The 25,369-nt window shown below is 35.0% G+C and overlaps 5 protein-coding genes and 1 long non-coding RNA gene across 14 annotated transcripts in view; 1 reads left to right on the forward strand and 5 right to left on the reverse strand.

The window, feature by feature from the left end:
- Window positions 1-69: 69 nt before the first annotated feature.
- Window positions 70-4,624, reverse strand: LOC117219000 (uncharacterized). Of its 2 annotated transcripts, none has more exons than XM_033467823.2 (3): window positions 4,226-4,624; window positions 2,353-2,648; window positions 70-239 (listed from the first exon to the last, which is right to left on the reverse strand). In XM_033467823.2, the coding sequence occupies exons 1-2, from the start codon at window positions 4,433-4,435 to the stop codon at window positions 2,424-2,426; spliced, it is 435 nt and encodes a 144-aa protein (XP_033323714.1). In that variant the 5' UTR covers window positions 4,436-4,624; the 3' UTR covers window positions 70-239; window positions 2,353-2,423. The 2 variants fall into 2 exon arrangements, with proteins under 2 accessions (XP_033323714.1, XP_033323713.1); XM_033467822.2 differs by having other exon boundaries at window positions 2,370-2,648; window positions 4,226-4,590.
- Window positions 4,625-7,096: 2,472 nt separating this feature from the next.
- LOC117219032 (uncharacterized) lies at window positions 7,097-7,883 on the reverse strand. Its single transcript, XM_076520771.1, has 3 exons — window positions 7,705-7,883; window positions 7,354-7,611; window positions 7,097-7,269 (listed from the first exon to the last, which is right to left on the reverse strand). The coding sequence occupies exons 1-3, from the start codon at window positions 7,750-7,752 to the stop codon at window positions 7,171-7,173; spliced, it is 405 nt and encodes a 134-aa protein (XP_076376886.1). The 5' UTR covers window positions 7,753-7,883; the 3' UTR covers window positions 7,097-7,170.
- A 1,496-nt stretch (window positions 7,884-9,379) lies between these two features.
- Idh3a (isocitrate dehydrogenase [NAD] subunit alpha, mitochondrial) lies at window positions 9,380-12,782 on the reverse strand. Its single transcript, XM_033467888.2, has 6 exons — window positions 12,622-12,782; window positions 12,214-12,336; window positions 11,346-11,518; window positions 10,869-11,103; window positions 10,517-10,795; window positions 9,380-10,440 (listed from the first exon to the last, which is right to left on the reverse strand). The coding sequence occupies exons 1-6, from the start codon at window positions 12,646-12,648 to the stop codon at window positions 10,201-10,203; spliced, it is 1,077 nt and encodes a 358-aa protein (XP_033323779.1). The 5' UTR covers window positions 12,649-12,782; the 3' UTR covers window positions 9,380-10,200.
- LOC117219035 (uncharacterized) lies at window positions 12,330-12,901 on the forward strand. The gene is made up of 2 exons (XR_004489933.2): window positions 12,330-12,474; window positions 12,563-12,901. It is a non-coding gene; the product is annotated as an uncharacterized LOC117219035 (long non-coding RNA).
- A 561-nt stretch (window positions 12,902-13,462) lies between these two features.
- On the reverse strand, window positions 13,463-19,849 carry rump (heterogeneous nuclear ribonucleoprotein rumpelstiltskin). 6 transcript variants are annotated; one of them, XR_013033101.1, is made up of 10 exons: window positions 19,688-19,848; window positions 19,032-19,404; window positions 18,639-18,938; window positions 18,308-18,554; window positions 18,055-18,231; window positions 17,534-17,973; window positions 17,184-17,319; window positions 16,753-16,829; window positions 13,844-16,690; window positions 13,463-13,769 (listed from the first exon to the last, which is right to left on the reverse strand). XR_013033101.1 is itself a non-coding variant. In XM_033467896.2 (10 exons), the coding sequence occupies exons 1-9, from the start codon at window positions 19,702-19,704 to the stop codon at window positions 16,774-16,776; spliced, it is 1,656 nt and encodes a 551-aa protein (XP_033323787.2). In that variant the 5' UTR covers window positions 19,705-19,849; the 3' UTR covers window positions 13,463-16,690; window positions 16,753-16,773. The 6 variants fall into 6 exon arrangements, 3 of the variants coding, with proteins under 3 accessions (XP_033323787.2, XP_033323786.2, XP_033323784.2); XM_033467896.2 differs by having other exon boundaries at window positions 13,463-16,690; window positions 17,534-17,733; window positions 17,824-17,973; window positions 19,688-19,849; XR_013033103.1 differs by lacking the exon at window positions 16,753-16,829 and having other exon boundaries at window positions 13,844-13,879; window positions 17,118-17,319; window positions 19,688-19,849.
- A 960-nt stretch (window positions 19,850-20,809) lies between these two features.
- Window positions 20,810-25,369, reverse strand: part of LOC117219036 (protein fem-1 homolog CG6966) — a 60,195-nt gene continuing 55,635 nt past the window's right edge. For all 3 annotated transcript variants that reach the window (XM_033467890.2, XM_033467891.2, XM_076520772.1), the window contains exons 5-8: window positions 24,702-24,858; window positions 23,472-23,889; window positions 22,959-23,138; window positions 20,810-22,566 (exon numbers count right to left, since the gene is read on the reverse strand). In XM_033467890.2, the coding sequence (XP_033323781.2) occupies window positions 22,150-22,566; window positions 22,959-23,138; window positions 23,472-23,889; window positions 24,702-24,858 (1,172 nt within the window). In that variant the 3' untranslated portion in view covers window positions 20,810-22,149. The remainder of the gene's footprint in view (window positions 22,567-22,958; window positions 23,139-23,471; window positions 23,890-24,701; window positions 24,859-25,369) is intronic.

Consider the following 25,369-nt stretch of genomic DNA (forward strand, 5'->3'; position numbering starts at 1 on the left):
TTTTGTTTCTTTTTTAACTCTGTTGGGGCTGGTTTTTTTGGGGGGAGAAACTGTTGTTTTCTTTTGAAGTCAAATCGACAGCGTTTATTTGTACGTATATTGCAACGAGGTTGCGACATTTTTTAGAGGAAAAATAAAGGTGCAATCAGTGACGCTGCGTAGCCGGAAAAATAGTCGCTTGTAAAGAAAGGGGCGTCTGAAGGTGTCCATGATTCCGAGATTCCGAGCGTTCTGCTTGTCTGAAATCAACAGAAAAACGTGGAAGTTCCTTGATTAGTATGAATTTGGCTGTAGCAGGTGCCAGAAGAAAGGGAAAAGGTCGGTAATTTAAAAAAGTGGCGATACTTTGAAATATTCGGTTATTGATTTTTGCATGTTTTGATAAACTTCGGAGGCCTGGAAAAACATAGAAAAGATAAACATTTTTGGTTGATTCTAGTATTAATATTAATAATAATATAATATATATATATATATATTATTATTAATATATTAATTATTAATTTGTTATATTATTAATATAATATTATATTATTATTATTATATTATATTAATTATTAATATATATATATATATATATATATATATATATATATATATATATATATTAATAATTAATATGTATATTATATATATTAATATATATAATTAATATATATATTAATATTTAAAATTTTGTGTCAATCGGTGTCGAATAAGCTTCGAGGACCTCGTTAAAAAACCGAGGAAATGAGAAGAAAACGTTAAAATAACCTCGTTAATTTCAGGGAGAAAAATTGATTTTTTCAAAAGTTCACCCATTGCTCGCTGTTTTCACTAATCGTAGCCATGTAATCAAGCGATTTATATACCGCATAAATTGTTACACACGTTCGTGCCGAAACACAGTGTAAATTACAACAGAGAATATAGAAACCAAATATATTTTTGCGATACAATGAGTTCGGATTAGAATAAAACCGATGGAAGCAACAATGATTTCACAAATCCAGTTTCGATTTTTACATATCACGTGTTCGCAATCAGCCACGTGTTTGCTCTACACTGAATAAAATTTGAAGGTTTAAATCTTCTACAGCAAAAAAGATACGTACGTTATATAAAAAAGAATAGTACACGATAGCGAACAATTTATTATTGCAAATATATCTGCTCGGCATTAAATACATTTGCGATGCGGATATACTAGAATATAAAAATAAGCATGATGCAAAAGTGGCAGTTTAATAAACAACCGACAGTCAAATCGACAGTCAATAAATGCTAAACATAAATAAATAGCAGTATACAAATAGCAATTAATTTGCAACGCGAATAAATTTCTAAAATCTTGACGGTGTTCCCGACTACGAAAAACTACTTCCGTTTATGCTAAATATAATAAATAGCTAAATAAATTGCTAAATATAAAATATCTATATTAAAATAAATTGCCAAATATAATAAATAATAAATGCTAAATTAAAAATAAATAGCAATATACAAATAGCAATTAATATGCTGCGCGAATTAGCAAATAAATTTCTAAAATCTCGACGACGTTCCCGACTCCGAAAAACTACTTCCGTTTATACTAAATATAATAAATTGCTAAATATAAAATATTTATATTAAAATAAATTGCCAAATATAATAAATAATAAATACTGAATTAAAAATAAATATCAATATACAAATAGCAATTAATATGCTACGCGAATTAGCAAGTAAATTTCTAAAATCTCGACGACGTTCCCGACTCCGAAAAACTACTTCCGTTTATACTAAATATAATAAATTGCTAAATATAAAATATTTATATTAAAATAAATTGCCAAATATAATAAATAATAAACGCTAAATTAAAAATAAATAGCAATATACAAATAGCAATTAATATGCTACGCGAATTAGCAAGTAAATTTCTAAAATCTCGACGACGTTCCCGACTCCGAAAAACTACTTCCGTTTATACTAAATATAATAAATTGCTAAATATAAAATATTTATATTAAAATAAATTGCCAAATATAATAAATAATAAATACTGAATTAAAAATAAATATCAATATACAAATAGCAATTAATATGCTACGCGAATTAGCAAGTAAATTTCTAAAATCTCGACGACGTTCCCGACTCCGAAAAACTACTTCCGTTTATACTAAATATAATAAATTGCTAAATATAAAATATTTATATTAAAATAAATTGCCAAATATAATAAATAATAAACGCTAAATTAAAAATAAATAGCAATATACAAATAGCAATTAATATGCTACGCGAATTAGCAAGTAAATTTCTAAAATCTCGACGACGTTCCCGACTCCGAAAAACTACTTCCGTTTATGGTCCGACTTGGTTTACTACCTTGTTATATTCGTTACCTCTCGGCACGGCTGATTCCGTCGCTGGTTATCACCCCCTTTCAGAGAGTTTGGTCAAGCGCTGTCGTGATTAGCGATAACACGGAGTTCCAAGATCACTTCTCCCTTGTTGTTCCCATCGATTTTCACCGTTTTGCGGCCCGGTTCTGGGAGAACGATGACGTCGTCCAAACCAGCAAATCTCTTAATAGGTGCCTCAACCAATTTGTATCGAGCGCTCGGTAACTCCTCTTTGTTCACCTCGATGAGCGGCTTTGCCGGCGCGACCAGCGTGTACACCTAATTTGAACATTAACGCTACAATCATGGCACTGCGTTGCAATTAACATCCCGAGCCCGCGGCTAATATTTATTCGCCGGACGTTTCGCCATTAACCGGATTAACGGCGCCACTCTTCGTGCTCGTTTAATTAAACGGCTATCACCGTGTCGACGCCGGGGATCCGTTCGCGGCCATCGAAAGACAAACTATTTTCAATTCGTCGAGGATGTTTAGCCCGATAAAGTTACGTTTAGATCGAGCTTATATTTCCGTTGCGGCGCGAACAAATACGCGCAACGCCGTCGAAAAATATTAGACCGTTTACAATATTCAGTTTGCAGATCGCGAAAACGATATCGTTTTTGTAAATATTGTTCCACCGTGCTTCGATTTACACCGAAATTAATGTACCTCCTCGTCGCAGGAACGGTGAAATTGATTCAACGTTCGCGTATGCGCGCGTAAAAATAATTAACAACTATCCAGGGACGCGAGCGTCTATTTTTACAATTTTATTAGAAGACGAATTTTACGCGTTGCAATTGATTATCGATCGTTTCGCAGAAATTAATTTATCGGATTATCATGAGTCGTTGAAAATTCCGAATAATGGCCAGAAATTCTTCCTTATTATGTATAGATATTATGTATAGATATGTATAGATATATATGTATATATATATACATACATATCTATATCTATACATCTATATATCTATCTATATATATATCTATATATATATATATATATATATATATATAGATATATATATATATATATATAGATATATATATATATATATATAGATATATATATATAGATATAGATATATATTTATATACATATATAGATATATATATATATAGATATAGATATAGATATATATAGATATATATGTATAGATATTATATATAACATATATTATATACATTAACCCTTCGCACTCGAAGTCAAATTAACGCAAAATTTAATACAGTTTTTCTGACCCATTGTATTTCCATTTTATATAACCTAATGCATTTTATACGTATGAAATTGAATTTTGTGATTGTTGCAACAGTTTTCTTTCGAACAGTTCTTCAAATATGAACGAATTTGATTAATAAAATTATTTCGAAACGTGACGTAACAATTTTTAATGGCGCCTTGGAGTCGCCGTTCGAGTGGAAAGGGTTAATATATATTATATAGATTTATAAAACAGGATTGAACGCAATATTCGATTGCTTGTCGCCACTCGTCGACGTCAATTTCATAATTGAAATGGCCGCTTATAGTCGCTTATGGCATCGTTTAACAAACAACAGAATTAGCTCGCCTTTTTAGGCGAGATTCTCGCAAAGAATGAAGAACAGATATTCGAAGAAAAACATGTTACAATTTCTTGACCCTGAGAATCCACATTTATGTAATCTAAAGTCGCGTAGCAATTAATGTAAAGTAATTATAAATAATTATAATTAATATATTAATTAATATATTATTAATATTAGAATTAATAATATATTATAATTATATAAATATAATATATTAAATGTAAAGTACACATTTTAACATTAAAAACCGTGCTCAAGATTCAAAGTAAAAGCTCACCTTTTTAACGGGCTGAACGCTGTCATCGATTTCGATCGGATCCCCGGCGGAGAAGCTAAGATCTAGATCGCGGGAAGATTGTTCGTTCGGAATGGGATAAGTTAAGCCAGCGTATCGGTCCGCTTCCGGGTTCTGTAAGTAATAAACTCGTCCATGGACAGCAACGACGAAGATCGCGAGGACGGCTAGAACTCCTTGGTTTCCCCTCATTGTTTCAAGGAAATGCCGATCGAATGGAGAACCGTGCTCGACTGAGTGCGACGGCCGAGCACCAACGAAAACGTCGACTTAAGACCTTTCCCGTTGCAGCTGCTGCGAGACACGTTTATCCGCTGTAAGAAGATTACGGATCGATCCACGAAACGATTAACGATTTCAGCACCGACTGCGCCACGACGAACGCGACGAACTCGGCCTGTATCGTCTTCTTGTATAAAAGCAATAATATTAACCCTTTGCATTCGAAGCTATTGGATTGGCAATTAAGTAGTTGCCGATTTATTCGATGAAATAAAAAATTGTTTTTACTTGGAACGAAGTTTAATCTGTAATGTATTTTCCATTTTGTTCGACGACCTTTTGCCATCTCTCCGACAACTTGAAAATTCCACGCTCGTAGAAAGTCTGATCCTTTTACATTTCGACGAAATGAAATTAGACAAAATTACGTTTGAACGAATACATTCATTTGGTTCAACACTTCTAACATAAACCAGAATTACTCGTTCGACCAGCGACAATAGGTTCATTGTTAAAAATCCAACGCTTCGTAAACCGACGAAAACTATCATTGTTCTTAACACCGACTTAAAAACCCGCAGATGAAACTTCAAGAAACCAAGTAAGCAAATAAAAAAGTGAAATAATAACTATGAAAGTTGATTATTATTAGATCGTTGCGCGCAGATCGGCGTAGACCGAAACGCTCTCGAGATATTATTGGGTTGGCAACTAAGTAATTGCCGATTTGTTCAATGAAATAAAAATTTTTTTTTTACTTGGAACGAAGTTTAATCTGTAATGTATTTTCCATTTTGTTCGACGACCTTTTGCCATCTCTCCGACAACTTGAAAATTCCACGCTCGTAGAAAGTCTGATTCTTTTCGGCCAAAAACTGAGTTAAGTGAGATTTTACAGCGTCATTGTCGTTAAAAGTTTTACCACGAAGGGAGTTGTCCAGGGATCGAAATAAGTGGTGATCCGATGGCGCGAGATCAGGGCTATATGGTGGGTGTAACATCGATTCCCAACCAATATCCATCAATTTTTGCCGAGTGGACAAAGACGTGTGCGGCCTAGCATTGTCCTGCTGGAAAATGACACCTTTACGATCGACCAATTCTGGTCGCTTTTCCTTGACCGCTGCATTCAATTTGTCCAGTTGCTAACATTCGCGGACAATAAAAAATAACATAATAATAATAATAATTTTATAATATAACGTTTACGGATATCATAAAAATGGGAGTGAGAGACATCTAGAACTGAAATCGGCAATTACTTAGTTGCCAACTCAATATTTGAATGGAAAATTTAAAATAAATTTTCTGACTTATAGAATTTTCATTTTCTACGAGAAAGTGCATTTTATGAGTATGAAATTGTGTCCTGTGACTCACACAACGGTTACACTTTCAACAATTTTTTAAATCTGAGCTTTGTCAACATAGAAATTATCTTAGAACGAAATATAACAAATTTTAGCGGTGCCTTCGAATCACCGCTCGTGTGCAAAGGGTTAATCGCGCTGCTCGATATTTGCACCGCGAACTTTCAGAAGGCACTTTTGATGTTCCGTGAACATCACAACAGTTACACTTTTAACAATTTTTTAAACTTTGTCAACATAGAAATTATCTTAGAACAAGATATAACAAATTTTACGCAAAGTAAAAATAAAATAGAAATGTGAATTAGAAATGTTGAAAGTAGTCTCGGCCAATCAAATTTCTCCCGAAATAAGAAAGATAGTATCAGAGAAGAGATGTCAAGTATCAGGACGTAAACAATAATTTAACTTTATATACGTTTATTACAATGTACTAGTCAAAATACAAATATTTGTTTGTATGAACATTGACTTTTTTTTGCGGCCCACCTAAAGTTAAGCATTGTTTATTTGGCCCAAGTTAGCTTTCGAGTTTGACACCCCTGACGTGAATGAATATAAATTTTTGCATTTCGCGTCGCACGTCGAAATTTCGCGGATTCTTCCGAATTATCGAAGCAACGCTTACGTTACGCGTGCAGATGAAAACTAAATCACAGTTTCCTAAACCGGTGTCTTGTCCTATTCACAGACACGGATAGGTCCCGTTGCGTGTATTGTTCGCGTTCGAACCCGTTTCCGCATTAAAAGCAGAAAACACGGTTTCCGCTCATAAAGGGGGTGAAAGCGGAACGCGAGCGGGTGCACGCGCATTATTGGAACGCGGCGAGAGATTAAAAACGACTTTTTCCAAAGGATCGGTTCCATTGACTGGGGTGCATTGCGGCAGGTCCTGAATAATGCATGAAATTTGTTCCCTGGAATCGAATCGCTTCTCGTCACCGCCGGCACGACGACAAGAGAGCGGGCATAAATCTAAATAATTTCAACCCTCGAATTTTTATTATTCCTATGACTACGTCGGCCTCGCCGCTGAATATGCATGCGTCGCTTTCCGCACTTCGCCCGAGTGTTTCACCTTTGTGTAACTACCCACCGCGGGGAACCGGCGGGGGAGGGGTTTGATGCGCCTTGCACCTTTTCCACTTGATGCATCTTTGACCTGTAACCGTCAAGACGACTCGTTAGTCTTACCCCCGAAAAGCGATTTGTAAAACGATCCGCCGAGGGGCCCGCGATTTTACATATCCTACGAAAAATCACCTTCGGTGCTCGACCAAGAAATGTCGTTTTATAGAAACGAGAAGCGCACTCTTATCGCAATTAGAAAATGGATCAATTTCTTAACCATTCACCAATAGTTTTCTTCTGCAGCACTTTACCAGCTAACTTAAATGCTTCCAATAGCTTTTTCTCATCCACTTTGTAATCAAGCTAAATATACAGCACATAATATTTAGGTCATCCCTTCACCTTTTCTATTTAATTAATATAATCTTTACGTTAAACTGAACTTACATTTGCCACAAATACTCTAGTGACTAAAGGTCCATTAATGAATAATGATTCTAAAAATTGAGTACTTAAACCATAAGTATTTCCAAATTTACTATCACCACCTCCGCCGCCACCACCGCCACCACCAGTGGGAACATTCATATTTTGTCGTCCACCTCCTTGTGGTCGTGGTGGATCTCTGAATCTGTCATCACGGATTCTATCATTGTTACGAGCAGTGGCTAACCGACCATATTTGTCACGTTCGATATCAAAGTCCTAAAATGAGTAAATTTTAGAAACTGTTTCTAATATTGAATATGTAACGTAGTTCAAAATATAAGTTGACTGAAAAAATAATAATATACTAACTACCTCCTTCACCACTAGCTTTCTTCCCTTAATATCATATCTGTGCATTTTTTCCACAGCTATTTTCACAGAGTCTAAATCTTCAAATTCCACGATTCCACAATCTCTCGGTTTGTCATTTTCGTCAGTGAAAAGTTCAACATGCGCAACTTTTCCAACCTCGGTCCGGAAAAGATCCTTAAGATCTTGCCAGCGAAAATCATAGGAAATGTTTGATACATAAATCCGACGATCCGAAGCTTTTCGGCCACCTCGATCATTCCGTTCTCTGCTCCGATCACGACTCGTTGAATTTGTGCGGTTTTGTCTGTCTGATCCGCGATTGCGATCTCGTTCTCTACTTCGATCCCGTTCATCATTTTGCACTTGATTCCTAATATTAGTTAAAATATACGTAGGAATATCACATACGAGATAATGTTTGGATCAATTTCTTAATCCTTTGCACTCGAGGCTATTTTAACTGTAATTTTTAACTTGCATTTTATGCATATGAAATTTATAGTCTTGCGACTCGTGCAACAATTAGACTTTTAACCATTCTTTCATGTCTAGACTTTTATAATATAAAAATTATCTTGGAACATGATGTAACAATTTTAATGGTGCCTCAGAGTCACCACTCGAGTGCAAAGAGTTAATAATGTTAATAAGTTAATAATAATCGCGAATAAATTTTCGATTACCAATCTCTCTGCTACGAGAAATAATAAGTTCACTTACTGGATGTTAGAAAATTAAATATTTATAATGTAATAAATCAAAATGGCGTAGATGTTCCTTAACCGTCGTCCGTCGAATACTGAGTCATTTTGACCCGTGAGCGATAAGACGGCCTGGTATGTCGAAAGCAATGTTGACACAACACAAACTTTGTTATGAGTCCGAATGACTCGTCGAAAACCATTCGACTTCCGAAGGTTAAACATGAATTTGTTTCATTGAAGTAGAAATTTCAGTGTCAGAAACGGTAATCAATGTACACTGTGCACGATAGATAAACCTTTTATGCTCGAGCATATATATATAATATAATAATATATAATATATATAACAATAATATATATATATATATATATATATAATTATTATTATTATATATATGTTCTTATTTAATATAAGGCTAATAAAAAGAATAGAAAGCAGGATGATCAATTGATCAGGAAGTTTGAAAATTGAAAATGCGACTGCATGCCAATCGCGAGAAAAATTCTAATACGATGGTGGTCCGTTTTCGTATATAAATCAGCCGCAACAGGGAAATCTAATATCAAAAATTTACAAAGAGTCAGTCATTACTCGGCCGGGGAATCTCGATAAATCACGGGAAGAATTAACGAGCAGCGAAGATGACACCGAGCCTTTCCTCATCCCCCCCCCCCCCCCCTGCCATCGCCGGTGAAATATAGCCGACAACTTTTCTCATACTTGAGAGTTTTCCCTGAGAAGCATACTGCGCCATAAAGAAAGGGGGAAATGGTGGGTGGAGTTATGAAGTGGTAGGGGGACGGAAGCTATAATGTAACACTTGCTGGATGTGGAAGTATGCAATGTTTGTACTGAAAGAATCGTTTTACGAACTTCTTTTATCTCGAACTACTCTATCGAGTTCATTCTCCTTTCAAAGAATATTGTGAACATTGCTATCTTTATGGTGGTATAAACACGTTTCTCATTTGTTTCAAATGAATATTGTTTATTTATTATCATGTTTTATCGGCGTGAGGTAGTTAAAAAAAGCATAACGTACATAACAACATGGGTTTCAACGGCTTTATGGGTCAAATTAAAAAGACAAAAAAACGTGTTGAATTGTAATCTCTGTTAACGTAATACTGCACATTCTTGACACTTTGCATCTTTAATGTACTACCATGATTTCTTTAAGGTCAAGTAAAGAAGCTTTTTGTTCGATTTCTAATATTTTATTAATGTGTAATACTGCGCAAGGTTGATTTTTGAAACTCGTTTCGGAGACCATGCTTCTTTCATAACAATATCATTTAAAGGTATTATATACTGTTCCTAGATTAATTTACATATCTAATCGCTTTTTTTTTACAAATTCTACGAAAATCTTCCGCCAACAACAACAGATACAGTGTAACAGGCATATATAGGATATTCAGTCCGTACACGCTGTTAGACTGCGTGTGTGTTCGATACGATACCAATAAAATAATATTAAATGCCATTACACTGTTAGCAAACTCCACGAAGTCAAGTAACATTATATTACGATAAACTAGATAAACAAGTACTTGGAAAAAATTATCTAAATGTGTGTTTGTGTGTAAACAATGATCAAGACACTTTTTTCTACAACTCGTATAATACTCGAAATACGGTCAATTAAATTGCAGACCTACCCTGAATATGTACGCTGAGAATGCTTTTAGAAAACAGTAATTACAGAGACGGTCGAATACAAGATTACTCATGCGCAACATTTCTACGAGTATTTGGCAGTTTATTTTTCATAAACTTTGAGTTATTTTACTTCGACATGGCTGCAACCTTTTTGCAGATTTCATTGGTGTAATCGCTGCACTTCGCCGTTCCACCAAGATCGCCGGTCAGTGATTTACCTTCTTTAATAGTTTCGTAAGCAGCCTTTTCGATGATGTTCCCGTATTTATTCAAACCCATATATTTGAGCATCATTACAGCAGAGAGCAATAACGCGGTAGGATTAGCTTTGTCCTGGCCTGCAATATCGGGAGCAGTTCCGTGCACCTGTTTTATAAGTAAAAATATTAACTACGATTCTATCGCTTGCAATAAAGAATGATTATTAGTTTCGTGTACATACAGATTCGAACAAAGCACCATTCAAGCCGATATTTCCACTGGGTGTGAGACCAAGTCCTCCTACGAGACCAGCACACATATCGGACAGAATGTCACCGTACAAATTGGGCATTACAAGTACGTCATATTGGCTGGGATCTTGGACCATGTTTAAACAAACTGTGTCCAAGTATCTTTCTTCAAACTTAATATTAGGGAATTTTTGAGCAGCATCACGACAGCACCTCAAGAACAAACCATCTGACATTCTCATAATGTTAGCTTTGTGTACAGCAGTTACCTGTGAAAAGATCAATACTTATTTAACATTCCATGGATTTTTAACAACAATGGTGTCATGATATATTACACACCTTTTTCCTATTATTATCCTGAGCATATTGGAAAGCAAATTCTGCTACTCTACTAGAAGCTTCTTCTGTAATCAGCTTAATAGACTGTACAACTCCCTCGACAATTTCGTGTTCAATACCAGAGTACTCTCCTTCTGTATTTTCTCTGATTGTAACAACATCGACATTATCATACAGCGTTTTGTAACCTTCTAGGGAGCGACAGGGTCGAACGTTGGCATACAAGTTGAATTCTCTGAAAAAGAGGAAAAAGGATGATCGTTAATTGAGTAATGCAAATGATTTATCGTCTTAAAAGTATTTATAGCGCATACTTATTTCAATTAATTCGAACAACATACGACTGCAATGATATTCACGATTATGTAACTCAAACAATGTAAGATATATATCATCAAAGCCAACATAGTATACCCATGTATATATGATAAGCGAATTAGATTGGTTTTAATTACACAAAAGATAAGGCAGGCTTACTTTCTCAGAGCAAGATTCAAAGATCTGTGTCCCTTTCCAATTGGTGTCATCAAAGGACCTTTCAAACCAATTTTATTCCTATTAACTGAATCAATGGCAGCTTGTGGAATACCAAATTTACCATCAGGACCTTTTACCGGTGTTACATCGACAGATTCCCATTCTATCGGCACCTAGTATATAAGACAGCTTTATAAATGTAAATTTGTATAAGACAAATAAAAATATTTTAAATTAATCATTGCATTAAAGATTAAACCTACTAAAGAACATTCATATACACTTTCGCTTTTGTAAACTTTTAAAAAAAGCAAGGCATATCGATATTATCTAGTAAATAGGAGAAGTTGAGTAATAGTGTTATGCAATACGAAACGTATGATTGGTACTGTTAAAGCAACTACGATACGTTACGTTGTTCTTCGATGGAATTAAAACTGTACACACAAATGAAGCCAAGGAACAACATGCAATCAATTAAAAGGGGTGCCGTACGAACATGTCATCTGTTTACATTGTACAAAAAATATACAAATTAAAAAAACATACCTTAGCTACTATAAGAGCAGACTGAATTAGCCTACAATTGGATCAACCTGTATAAGAGTAAGATTAAAATAAACTCCTTAAGGTTAGTAGTAGGACAAATAGGGTCACCTTGTAAGGTTCATACAATAAGTAATCCATAAACAACAGAGCACAAACACTATGAGCATGACTACTACTGTGCAAAAATGTAACAAAAAAAAAAAGTATCACAATGAACATGTCTATATAGATCGTTCGACGAACTGGCATGTAAATAAAAATCTCGTGCAAAGACAACGACTATTAAGTTACAATTTTATGTGAGAAAAACTCATTGTACCTTGGCAGCATCGAAAATCTTTTGGACAGCGGCAGAGATTTCCGGTCCGATACCATCCCCAGGAATCAGAGTACATTTGTGAACTTTACTGCTGTAGAGACGGACACTGCCAATTTTCGGAACCTGTTAATAAAATATTCGTATAATTCACGGTTATCAAAATGGACATGGCATTGATAACATTTTATTTCATAAAATAGGCTGGCAGAAACATAGAAATGTATCGATATTACCAAATCTAAGAGGAAAAACGTATAAAAAGTAAGAATAGAACTCTGCTAAGAAATTACAATCGAATAGACTGGTATGAAACTCTTTCATGGATTCTAACCTTTCATTTGGGAACAAGCTGGGTTATGTGGAAGACATGGATTGTCGCAAGGATTTCTCAATATGTTCATAACTTACTGCGGTTCGTATCCACTGGGCTGCCATTATTTTAAAGAATTTTGCAAGAAAAAAAATGAACCTCCACCACCTAAAGTTACGTACGTCAGAGGAATACCAAAAACCGAGGTGAGAAAAACGGTCTTCGATCGTGATTGGTTCCTGCGAGACAATGTCTTCTGCTATTCAGAAACCGGAAGGTAGCAAACACATGTATAGAAGAGCGAGTGGATCTATATTTACAGATATTTGTACAATTATAAAAAAATTTGAAAATAAAAATTTAATTTTAGATTAACAATTAATGCCTTTTCTATTGGATTCCTATAAACACTTTACTAAAGTTAAGTCAAACGGCAAGGAATATGTCAAAGGTTATATAAACAAATTTGAAACAGTTGAAAACTGATTTGGCGTGCGATTTGTACGTGAATTCTGTTACGCAAATTTTTATTGGTCGCAAATCGAGCTGCTTCGTTCATTAAAAAATTAATATTAGTATATCATTTCGTAATTTCTTCTTAACAATAAAATATTACTAATTTTTTAATTGATTAGTTAAATATGGACTCATATTATCAGGACTCACCGATTTCTTAAATTTAGACAGGATGTTAGAAAAAAATAGCGAGATCAACGATAATATTTAACATTCTCTATATTTACCTATTTTTTAATTGCATATTTTAGATCATTCTTATTTGATAAAAAGTATACAATATACCGTCATTTAAAATTTATAACTTTAATTTCAATGTCTATTGTTGTGAAACTGTTAAGTGTTAACAAAAATTATTACAAACAAAATAATAATTTGTTGACTTATAATCTTCTTGTTGCATACACATTATGATCTAGAATATTTTCTGAAATTTAGTAACTTTATTTCCAATATAATACATATTATAGATATTTTACAATAAATTATATACATATAAAAATTATACGTAATATTCCTTACGGAATCCATAAATGCTAAACACTAAACACCAAGTATCACGATCCTGCAAATCTTTGGAATGCTTCATTCACGATTTTTTAAACGAATTTCTTTTGAAGCTATTAAATTCACTCACTTTTGTAGATTTTCACTAACACTTTAACAGTGTCAAAAAAAAAGAAAAAAAATAGATTGTATTGTGACTATCCAATTTAGCAAATTTGTAACACTGAAAATAAAAAACAATTAAATCGATTTATTTTCGTCATATATTTAATCCTGGATTACACCCTTAGAACTTACCACAAAAAAATGTTGCAGTCAGTCAAGATAGATTTCCTGGAAGAACAATATATTATATACATAAAAATCTGTTTTTGAAATTTTTAAACTTACCTTATATTCCAATTAAATGGTAGCCGCTATTAGAAAAATTAATTATATATTAAAAATATACGTTTGTAAAAGGTTTGTTGATTGTGAATAATAAAACATACAAATTTCCGTTAACATAAATGCTCGACATTTGTTTCTAATACTATTTTTCACTTGTTTCTCGTGAATAACAGCACAATTGTTTAATCTGCACAACTTAAACAAATGAATATGCTTAGTGAACACTTTTAAAAAATTTTGTACAAAGATTCAGTTGATAATTTAATTGCTAAAATAAAAATGTTGAAGACATTTACTACATCATATGATCTAAACCAACAAAACTTTTACATGCACCCATTATTTAATGTACTCCTCTTGTAATTCGAATTGAATTCCTCAAATATATCTTCCATCGTTCTTCCTTTAACAATCAATGTTTAGGCACCACTTTCGATATATAAATTTCAATAACACCAAGGAAGAGATTCTGCTGTCCCTACCATGAGACAATCGTCGGAACAATTAAATCCTTCCACTAACAATTTTGGAATAACAAAAGTACGAATGTTCGATCACTTACGATTGGAAATAGTCAACCCATTACATACGATCTCATGCCTTATCAAATAAGACCCTATCTGACGTCAATGATAGTATTAAGGAAAAAAAAGATACAACGTCCTCGAAATGTTAGGATACAAATTTAGCAACCACACAAGTGAAGATCGACGACAGTTAATTCATATGGTTCAATACGCATTAATTGTTTCATTGATGACTGTAGCAAAGACTTGATTTAAAAAAAAAAAGAATTGCCACCACTTACCATCATAGAAGATATAATCGCCACAGAGGGAGTTTATTTTTTTAATAATATATCAATTCACTTCGAACATAAAGAATTCCACAATTCTTTAGACTAGACAGAAGTGTCTCAATAAATGTGAAAAATACACTCTGAATGCTACAATAAATAAGAATCAACCACAATGTTAAAGAACGAAATGCCACATTACCAGCCAATCTTAAACTCCTCCGAATCCTGTTAATACACTATTTCCAACCACAGTTACAACTCTGAATTAACAATCTTCAGAGAAAGAGATCCAAATATTCTTCGAACGATGATGTTCCAGCACAACAGGAACAAATGTTTGATAAACAGATTTCAAGCAAATCATTCATTCTTGAAACATGTTCGGTACTGAGGAAACAGGAACCACAATCGTTTGAAAAGTTTCTCACCTGCGATAGAAGCAAATATTCGGCATAGGGAGTGTGGAACTTCAACGTCTCAAAAGTAAACAGGGATATCTACATCTAGAGATAGAATGGTAAATCTTTAAGCAGAGATTTTTGTTGAAAGTGCGATCCATTTGGAACTTTGATTCTGCGTAAACATGACTGCAGATCGTTTTAAGTTGCCAAAACGATGCATCTCTCTCTCCTTGCCAATGCATATCGACAGCACTTGACCTGCTTAAAGTATTAAAGAATCACAACAACACAGAAATAAAACACAACGACCAGCATGTTTTTTTTTTTGTAGTCAAAACGAATTTGGATTTTATTCAATCACTGTCATGATGTCGTGGTTATACAAGAGTGTTATACAATTCGCAGAATGTTCCTCGAAATCTACATGGCGAGAGGAAATATGTTTACCAAAAAATTGGAATTTATAAAATTAGCTGAACAGCCTCTGTCCTATGTGCAGCATCTTTCGACAGTGAAAGACTATTAAAAATTTTCTTTCGTTCTCTATGATTTAGAGAATCACCTATTCTTTGGTAAACATATTCTAATGCACAATACGTAAGACAATTCTGCCAAATTTAAGAGTGTACAAGGTCATCCAATCTTGGTTCGTCGAAGTCTCAAAGCGAGTGAACTATAAGAAGGGACCTTTCCTAATGACAACTAAAATTTTTATGCTCTACTTGAATCTCCAAGTTGCTAAGAACGATGTGGCGCGACGAATAGAAGGATCAGACCGCAGAACTACAAATGGAAACAATACACAGTCCCCTGGTTGAGCCATCATGTACCTTGTTATGTGATAGATACAAGAATAGAGTGCGACCGATACCACAGAAAAACCGACACACGTCCACGAGCTGCGTAGGATTGTTGTACATGAAAATATCTATCATACATACATAAACTTTAAACTCGTAAAGCCCGTAACAGCTATATCGCGTTCAGTATTTATGCTTGAAAGATTAATCTGTCTAACCTGGATCGATTGACCAGTCCGCGAACACGACCAAGAGTGTCACATGTTCTCCGACCGGAATGTGAGAAAACCGATTGATCTCTCGTCACAAAACACTAAGAAAATAAACTTACAAACTACGTTTTGATAATTACTGTAAATAGTGTAAACCTACAGTACTGAAAAAACCTACGGATTACGTTGAACATTATGAACCTAAGCCTAACAATTAAACTATGTATCGATCACACGAAAGGGTATTCGATTTCGGGAGTGAACAATTAGGAGCTTTCACTGTAAAAAGGAACGATAATTCTCTAATAAAGAATTTTTAAACTGAAACAGTTGCATAGCAAGGAAGGGTGATCACCGGCAGCGAATAAATATTTTTTCGACGTTGAAGTAGGCATTAAAATACGATTGTTGATCTTCCAACGACAGATACTTCTCTCACCCACTGTCCTACGTTCTGCCACACAACTAGGATGAATTTCAAGTATTGTCATCAGGAGCGGAACAATCCTGCAGACGACAAACGAACACCCAGTCTCCTCTCGCTGCGCATCAATAAGTTATGGTTAAGCATCAACCTCAGCAGAGAGGTTTGCTATAATGTTACCTTAAATGTGTTCCCAACTTTTTAGAAAAGGCGAACATCAATCGTTCTACCCTCGATGCGCGTTCGATTCATCATAGCTGTACACGTGATATTAAGGAAAATCTTTCAATCGTTCGACTATTTGTTAGACTCACCATAGATTTCAGTGGCAAATTATATCAAAATCATTCCTATCGTATAATATATGACATATGTATACACAGCTAAGAGAAACATCTACCTCTGATAACTTCGACAACAGGAAAGGAAGACGACAATTTACTTCTATTCCTTAAAGTCTCTAATCTACTAAAAATATTTATATATCCTAATCTTCAATCCTAATTTTCGAATATTATTTGACAAAATTTTCAAAACATACTCACGGATATTATGCACTATATAGAAAAAAATAATTTTGCCTCGGGATAAACGTGTTTGTTAAAGGATACACACAGCACGCTCAGCATCCCATTCAGATGCAAATCGAACCATGCCCATGTCGGTTCCCCGCATCTCAGCAAATTTAACTTCCCCAACATCTTGGAATTTGTCACGTAGCATTTGCCACGTGGTGTTTGGTGGTAACTATATCCGACACGAAATTTATACATAGATAAATTTCTACTAGACCTTATGCAAAGCATGTTATGAATATGAGCATACATTTAGGATAATTTAAAATAGATATAATAGAGGTAATGATAAAATGAGCACAAATTACTAGGTAACTATAACATTCCTGAAGCTATGCTCACATTTCATAGAAGCGACAAATGTAAAGTAAAAAATTCATACATACATTTCCTATTACAATGGTATCAGACATTGGTCGTGAACCATTGGCATTTTGTCTGTTGCTACCTCCTCCCTGGCCCTGATTTCCAGAGAAACCACCACCGCCACCGGGACCGCGGTCATTGTCTCCTCTATTGAATCCACCGTCAAAATCTCTGCCACCTCCAAAGTTAGAACCACCGAAAGCATTGTTTCCACCGAAGCCTACATCATTGTCCATTTTAGATAAGCCTCGCGGCGCAAAGGAATTGTTGCCTTGTCCGCCAGTTAAAGAGGCTTGTAAATTAGACAAACCTCCGACTCCACCGCCGAAGTTATTTAAATTAGATGCCAATTCATTTGTCAAAGATGAATTCAGCAGAGAACTGGTGGTCAGGTTTGCGCTTAAACCTCCAGCCAGACTTGCTTGAAGAGCTGCAGCATTTGTGTTCGACAATGCGGATGCTAATATAAATCAATTTTTCATTATTTCCTTACATCACAATTTAATTTGATCTTTAAACTTTTAATACATGGAAGACTTACCTAATTGTGCAGGCACAACATTATTTAAACCAGCGCCGAATGCTCCAGCAGCCAACACAGGGGCAGAAATAGGATTTACAACAGGGGGATTATTTGCTTGAACATTAGGAATGTTTCTAGCTACATCCATTAATCTATTACCACCAGCTCCAAGACCCATTCCAATTGCCTTTAAACCTATTACATGATTAACGGTTATTTTTATTCCTGCAACTGGAATATTAATGTGAATTGCAATAAGATGAATGTATACCTTCAGGTAACTTTGGTGGCACGTCTGGTTCGTTTGCTCTGTCAAGTCGAACAGTCATACGTCTATCATACAATTGTTGATTATGAAGCATTGATATAGCTTGTACTGATTCCACAGGATGGTCGTATTCTACAACTCCAAAACCTCTCGATTTCCCATCTTTGTCTTTACCTAACTGAACATGCAGTACTTTACCAGCTAACTTAAATACTTCCAATAGTTTCTTCTCATCCACTTTGTAATCAAGCTAAATATACAGTACATAATATTTAGGTCATCTCTTCACCTTTTCTATTTAATTAATATAATCTTTACGTTAAACTGAACTTACATTTGCCACAAATACTCTAGTGACTAAAGGTCCATTAATGCATAATGATTCTAAAAATTGAGTACTTAAACCATAAGTATTTCCAAATTTATTATCACCACCTCCGCCGCCACCGCCGCCTCCACCTCCACCGCCACCACCGCCGCCGCCACCACCACCGCCACCACCAGTGGGAACATTCATATTTTGTCGTCCACCTCCTTGTGGTCGTGGTGGATCTCTGAATCTGTCATCACGGATTCTATCATTGTTACGAGCAGTGGCTAACCGACCATATTTATCACGTTCGATATCAAAGTCCTAAAATGAGTAAATTTTAGAAACTGTTTCTAATACTGAATATGTAACGTAGTTCAAAATATAAGTTGACTGAAAAAATAATAATATACTAACTACCTCCTTCACCACTAGCTTTCTTCCCTTAATATCATATCTGTGCATTTTTTCCACAGCTATTTTCACAGAGTCTAAATCTTCAAATTCCACAATTCCACAACCTCTCGGTTTGTCATTTTCGTCAGTGAAAAGTTCAACATGTGCAACTTTTCCAACCTCGGTCCGGAAAAGATCCTTAAGATCTTGCCAGCGAAAATCATAGGGAATGTTTGATACATAAATCCGGCGATCCGAAGCTTTTCGGCCACCTCGATCATTCCGTTCTCTGCTCCGATCACGACTCGTTGAATTTATGCGGTTTTGTCTGTCTGATCTGCGATTGCGATCTCGTTCTCTACTTCGATCCCGTTCATCATTTTGCACTTGATTCCTAATATTAGTTAAAATATACATAGGAATATCACATACGAGATAATGTTTGGTAACTGTTATCTTCAACTGCGTCAACAACACAGGTTGTGTTAGCTTTTTCCAGCGTACAATCTGCGTAAATTTTGATCGGAGCTACGTAATTAAGCATATTCATTCTCTAAATCACGTTGCCGATATATCCGGACACATTAGTGTCGGTTTACTCTAATTATACGTGATATCACATGCCGACAAAGATACGTTCGATTAAATTTTGAAAAAAATGTAAATTTCATACTTACTCCTCTTGTTTTATCATTGTCGAGGCTTCTTTCACTGTGCAAACAATTTATAATCACACAATGAACTTATACTAAAGTTCGCAGCTAAAAAGAGTAAAAGACACCCTGCATCCAAACATACGCGATCACGAAGCGTCTTATAAAATGGCCGACCTCGGAAGTGGTAAACCGTACCGGAAACTACTATACCCAAAAATAAGTTCCTGCTGCGAAAAAAAAATGTAATTTCAAATATGTTAGGTGATTCTCGAACAAGAAGCAATATTGAAAACATTTATTATCACGCAATTTCTGCAATTGTGAAACATGTTTGTTGTACATACATTCTGTATATAGATATATAGAAAATACAATAAGTGCGGTATATAGATTCATTTCTCATAAATTACATTATATCAGAATACAACTATCACTATCGCTAAGATAAAAATTTATTCTTATGTCATGATGTTCAATGGTCTGTAAAGCACTCTGAAATATACAATAAAACATATAAATAAAAATGAAATATTGTTTCGGTGATGTCACTCTATTTGCAGATTCTTTATAACCTGATATTTTACGGTAACACTTGTTAATTGCAGCATTTCTAATTAATATCTACTTTTGCGGTATAAAATGGCGAGTATATATGTATGTATGTGTATGTAGATAAGTAAACTAGTGGCGCTGCTAACTTATTAGTATCACTATTATACCGTCAGATGGCAATGAAGTGTTATTCAAAGATTTCGTTTAAAAGAAGTAGACATTAATTATAAAATGCAAATCAAATGTATGTTTCAATGTAGTATTTTTCGTTGAAGCGTCTCATACTGATTTTAATTGTACATTATGTTCTTTAATGAAATCAGTAGGAAGGGAACATAATTATCATCTAGTGGCGAAGTAGTGGTACTAATTAGTCAGGTTTATAACGATAATTTTTAATTATTCTGTATCGATAATATGTCAACAATGGCTGATATGTAACGACCGAATGTCTATATGTAACTCAAAGAAATAAAATTTTAAATTGTTTTTAGAAGAAATAAAGTTTTCTTTTAATTTTTAAAAATAAACTAACGCTATTTTCTAGAATAACGCTGTATTAGTAAATAAAAATAAATAAACGTATCAGTGTATTATTAATCACACCTGTATTTTCACAGTCTTTACATTACAAAACAGTTAATAAACTGAGTGGCTTAAACGTAAGATACTTTTTTTGTGGAGGGTTTCTAGCGCTCATGAAAAACTATGGTAGTGTATACGTAAATACATGTATACATTAATGCGATTATAAGACGCAACATTTTTACGGAGTATAAAATTACTAAACTGAGCAAAACATTATCAATGAAATTCTATACTCGTCCCCCCTCATTTACGATGTTCCCTATAATCGTGCTATTTATTCTCAAGTGCAAGTGTGTAACTGTTTTCAAAAAAAGCACCTTACTTAAACACTTTGCTTATCATGATTCTTATGTATATGTATAATTCTGTATAATTATATATATGTTTATCACATTTCGAATAAAATTAAACTTAGGGATCGATGTCACTGAATAGTTCACAAATGAACTGCACATCTGAATCATAATATGCACATAGAACTATTGAATTTGTCAAAATAATAAACAACTTGAAGAAAAAAAATAATTTGGTAATCATAATTCGTGTTTGACAGTCCTCAACGGGAGGAATCGTATGTATTATTTTCACACGAATCGCTAAATCGTTCTACACGAACAAAAATTCGTATATCATGCGATCTTATTCCTGTTTTATTTCTTTTATACAACAATGAAAATAAAATCATTTTGTTCTACAATTACACAACTTTCTCTGATTTTACATACATTCCGCCATACTCGTATGTGCTTTACGTATAAGAGAGATGGCTGTCAGCCAAGTATACGATAATAAAATCACATTGATCGATATTTCGAAGATATTACAGTCGATGCCGGTAGGTAATATCCTAGAATTTCTGCTTCCAGAGATTTCAATATACTTCACCGTTTTATCACCGTGTATCAATGCACGAGAATATTTTATATAATATTTCTGTACTTTTAAAAAAGTCGTTTGTAACAAGTATCTGAAATTCTTTTTATATAAGATTATCACGTTCTTTAGAAGTTTTCGCAAATACGACTTATGCGACTAATGTGTATCAACGATTCGCGAGAATTGAAATCCGAATATCGAAGGGGACGTCACTCTAGGACCACGTTCTATATTAAGTGCACTGTTTTTAATCGTATTATCACATGAACAGTAATTGTCAGGTCTCTCGGGGAGGGGGCAGGCTTCATACTTCCCATTCAGAAACGTATTTCTAGCGTAAGTTTACTATTCGAAAGGATGCAAAACTTCATCGCCGACTCCTTCTCGTTTTTAGTAAACAAATTCAATTCTTTCGCGGCATATTAAAAACAACGGCGTGACATTCTGTTTCGCGTACATTAACGTAATTAATGCATTTGAACGAACGATCGGAGATGCTTCGGAATTTGGTCTAGCTTATACGTTTTCCTAACTATTCTGGCCGCCAGGCATGCGAGCGTGATGTACTTCACGGGCTCCACAGAATGGTACAAGCGTTTGTCGCGTATCAACGTTTCGAACGATTCACCGTTGTTGTTAACGCAGTCGATGTGAGCACCGGCTTCGAGGAGAGTGAAAACAAGACGTCGCCCCCATCGACATATCGAGAAGTGCGTACGTGCGACAAAATGCAGCGGCGTATTCCCTTCGGCGTCTCTTGCGTTAACGTCGGCACCGACTTTTATGAGAGTCGACGCTAAATTCGAGGACAGAAAATCTGGAGTCACGTACTCGCCGATGAACGTGTCTTGGCCGCTACAAATTACGTGCAGCACGTTAGGAACCTGAAGAAAATACACCGTTAGCCACAAAATTTTATGCGAGCCTGCCACAAGAAAGAATAGCTCATTAGAAATATTTAAGAAACTACTAAGATGCATTGCAAGTTTTTCTGTTTCAATATACACAGGATATTTCACCTAAAATAGACCACTAATTGGTTTCTCTAGCTGCGATGTTACAATAAATCTATTTGCAATGAAGTCTTAAAGAAATTTAAAAAGAACACATTAACTTAAAATAGAATATAATAAAAATATAATAAGAATATAATAAGCAACCTGTGGTTACCATGTACATTCTGTAATGGTCTCTCAATATTAGGGTTTTAAATAGATTCATCAATTTGTGTAGATAAATGAAACAATGTTGATTACAATGTGACAATTGCACTTACAACTCGAACCAATTCGTAGAGCGCTTTGTGCACAGCGATATATTCGTCTGAACCCTCGTCAGCAAGGTCACGTGTTAATAAACATGCCAGATTTAAAGCGATCATGAGAAGCTTCGTAAAATGTAAGTTGTCTTCGCAAACTTTGTTCAACACTTTCATTCCTAGCTCCAATTCCAAGACCTGTAACGAATCGTGTTGTGTATATGCATAAATCCAACAGAACTATAAAGAGAGTTTGATTCTAAACGGGGTTTTCTTTTCAAGGTTCTAGAAATGCTGAAGATTATTATAAGCTGGAAATATAAGTTGGAAATTTATATATATAATATAATTATTATATAATATATATAATAATTATATTATAATATAATTATTAATTATATTATATTATAATTATATTATATATATTATATAATATAATATATTTATATATAATATATAAGTTGGAAATTTGCTGCGTCAGTCTGAGTTTACTGTTAGAATCTTCTATAAAATTTTCGAACATAAACTTACAGCTTTTTTAAACACTCTGAGAATCTCTGTTCCAAGGTCCTTACGCTCCGTACTTGTTTGTCGGCGTAACATAGAATAGAAAAGATTGGTGAAATTGCTAAGCGAAGTCTGGGTCATGGGATTCAGTGGCTCCAATGTGCTTTGCTGCACGTCTAAGGCATGATTCCACAGCTCAATGCATCGGTTAAACTGCCCGCCGTCGGCGTAAACCGCTCCTCTGTAGCGAATGTAATAATGAGTGTCAGGATGAGCTGATCCCAATATTCGTTCACGGATTACGAGCGCCTGCATCCACATTTCCTCCGGATCGGTTAGCTCCTCGAGCTCGGCGGGATCGCAGATCTCTCGCACGAAGTTGTAAGCTGCAACTGGGGGTTGCGGCGTCGGTTTCGGTATTGGCGGAAGACCTGGCAAATATCTGGAAAGTAAAATGTATCGATGCTTCCATAATCGATAATCAAAGCCATCGGTTAAGGAAAACGCGATCAACGTTATCTGATCGATAGAAACTTTCTCGATAGGTTGCCGATTATTTAATGATTTCTCAAAATCTATGATTCACAGCCAAGGATTTCTCAAGAAATTCAATGAAGTCAGCCAATTCCACCTTCTTTTTGGAATTACCGGTTACGACATGATTTTTAACCAGTTAGCTGTGTTTCACGAGTATACTCGTCACGAAGAAGTGGCAGTATTTTGTGTCATGACGTAAAAAGTAGTGACCATCGGCTATTCAAATTGTAATTTCAGCGACAACATAAACATATTCTCAAATTTCAAGACGTTTAGAATATTTTGAGGTCAATTCTACGCGAAGGTGTTTACATTGTTATAAAAATAAGATTAGAAAAGAATCACGATATTGGTGCTCGACGTGCAAAGTGCCATTATGTATCGTTCCTTGCTTTGCTGAATTCCACTCTACAGCAATTTGAATTTTTAATTTTTCTAAGTATTTGATCTTTCCTGCGTTTTTCATTTATTATGTATGTAGTATATATTAACGTTAAGTGAACAAGTAAATAACAGTAATAAAATTGTTAATTTTATAAAATAAAACCGTCTTTTTGATCCAATATTTTAACAGCGACACTTACTCTGAGTTCGACGAGTATACTCGTCGTCGCTTGATCCTCGCGACACACATAGGTGCGCGCTCTGAAAAGGAGGCGCCACAGCTAACTGGTTAAAATCCAACTGCAGCGCAAAAAATGTAAGGTTGTTACGAACCTTTCGACCATCGCTCGTTTCCAGAGTTCCTTAGCGCCTACCATGTCCCTGTTTTTGTCCATGTAGGTAGCACCCAGAAGCTCCAGCGCGTCGATGCATTCCTTCCGGCTTACCAAATGCGACATGCTGATAAAGTATTCGACGATATGTTTATGTCCTGTCGAAACAATTGTCCCATGAGAATTGAACTGCCTCTGAAGAAGAACGCGTTCCTTTATTCGAAGAAGTGACGACTTTCGGGTAATCACCGCGACTCGAAGACCAACGAGACTGTAAATGTCGTCCGGCCCAATGAAGGATCTATTGGGTTGGCAACTAAGTAATCGCCGATTTCAGTTATAGATGTCTCTCACTCCCATTTTTATGATATCCGTAAATGTTATATTATAAAATTATTATTATTATTATTATTATTATTATGTTATTTTTTATTATCCGCGAATGTTAGCAACTGGACAAATTGAATGCAGCGGTCAAGGAAAAGCGACCAGAATTGGTCGATCGTAAAGGTGTCATTTTCCAGCAGGACAATGCTAGGCCGCACACGTCTTTGTCCACTCGGCAAAAATTGATGGATATTGGTTGGGAATTGATGTCACACCCACCATATAGCTCTGATCTCGCGCCATCGGATTACCACTTATTTCGATCCCTGGACAACTCCCTTC

The sequence above is a fragment of the Megalopta genalis genome, chromosome 4, assembly GCF_051020955.1.
Source record: "Megalopta genalis isolate 19385.01 chromosome 4, iyMegGena1_principal, whole genome shotgun sequence".
Taxonomy (NCBI): Eukaryota; Metazoa; Arthropoda; class Insecta; order Hymenoptera; family Halictidae; genus Megalopta; species Megalopta genalis.

Excerpts from the sequence above, each read along its gene's own strand:
- LOC117219000 (XM_033467823.2), bottom strand. The coding sequence starts at position 4,435 with ATGAGGGGAAACCAAGGAGTTCTAGCCGTCCTCGCGATCTTCGTCGTT. Across the intron at positions 2,649-4,225 it reads GCGTTCAGCCCGTTAAAAAG|GTGTACACGCTGGTCGCGCC; the intron begins GTGAGCTTTTAC and ends TGTTCAAATTAG.
- LOC117219032 (XM_076520771.1), bottom strand. The coding sequence starts at position 7,752 with ATGCACAGATATGATATTAAGGGAAGAAAGCTAGTGGTGAAGGAGGTA. Across the intron at positions 7,612-7,704 it reads AGCTAGTGGTGAAGGAGGTA|GACTTTGATATCGAACGTGA; the intron begins GTTAGTATATTA and ends TACTCATTTTAG. Across the intron at positions 7,270-7,353 it reads CTAGAGTATTTGTGGCAAAT|CTTGATTACAAAGTGGATGA; the intron begins GTAAGTTCAGTT and ends CTGTATATTTAG.
- Idh3a (XM_033467888.2), bottom strand. The coding sequence starts at position 12,648 with ATGGCAGCCCAGTGGATACGAACCGCA. Across the intron at positions 12,337-12,621 it reads CCCAGTGGATACGAACCGCA|GTTCCGAAAATTGGCAGTGT; the intron begins GTAAGTTATGAA and ends TTTTATTAACAG. Across the intron at positions 10,796-10,868 it reads AGGATAATAATAGGAAAAAG|GTAACTGCTGTACACAAAGC; the intron begins GTGTGTAATATA and ends ATCTTTTCACAG.
- rump (XM_033467893.2), bottom strand. Across the intron at positions 17,974-18,054 it reads TGTTGTGCCTGCACAATTAG|CATCCGCATTGTCGAACACA; the intron begins GTAAGTCTTCCA and ends GATTTATATTAG. Across the intron at positions 17,320-17,533 it reads ATACCATTGTAATAGGAAAT|TTACCACCAAACACCACGTG; the intron begins GTATGTATGAAT and ends TGTCGGATATAG.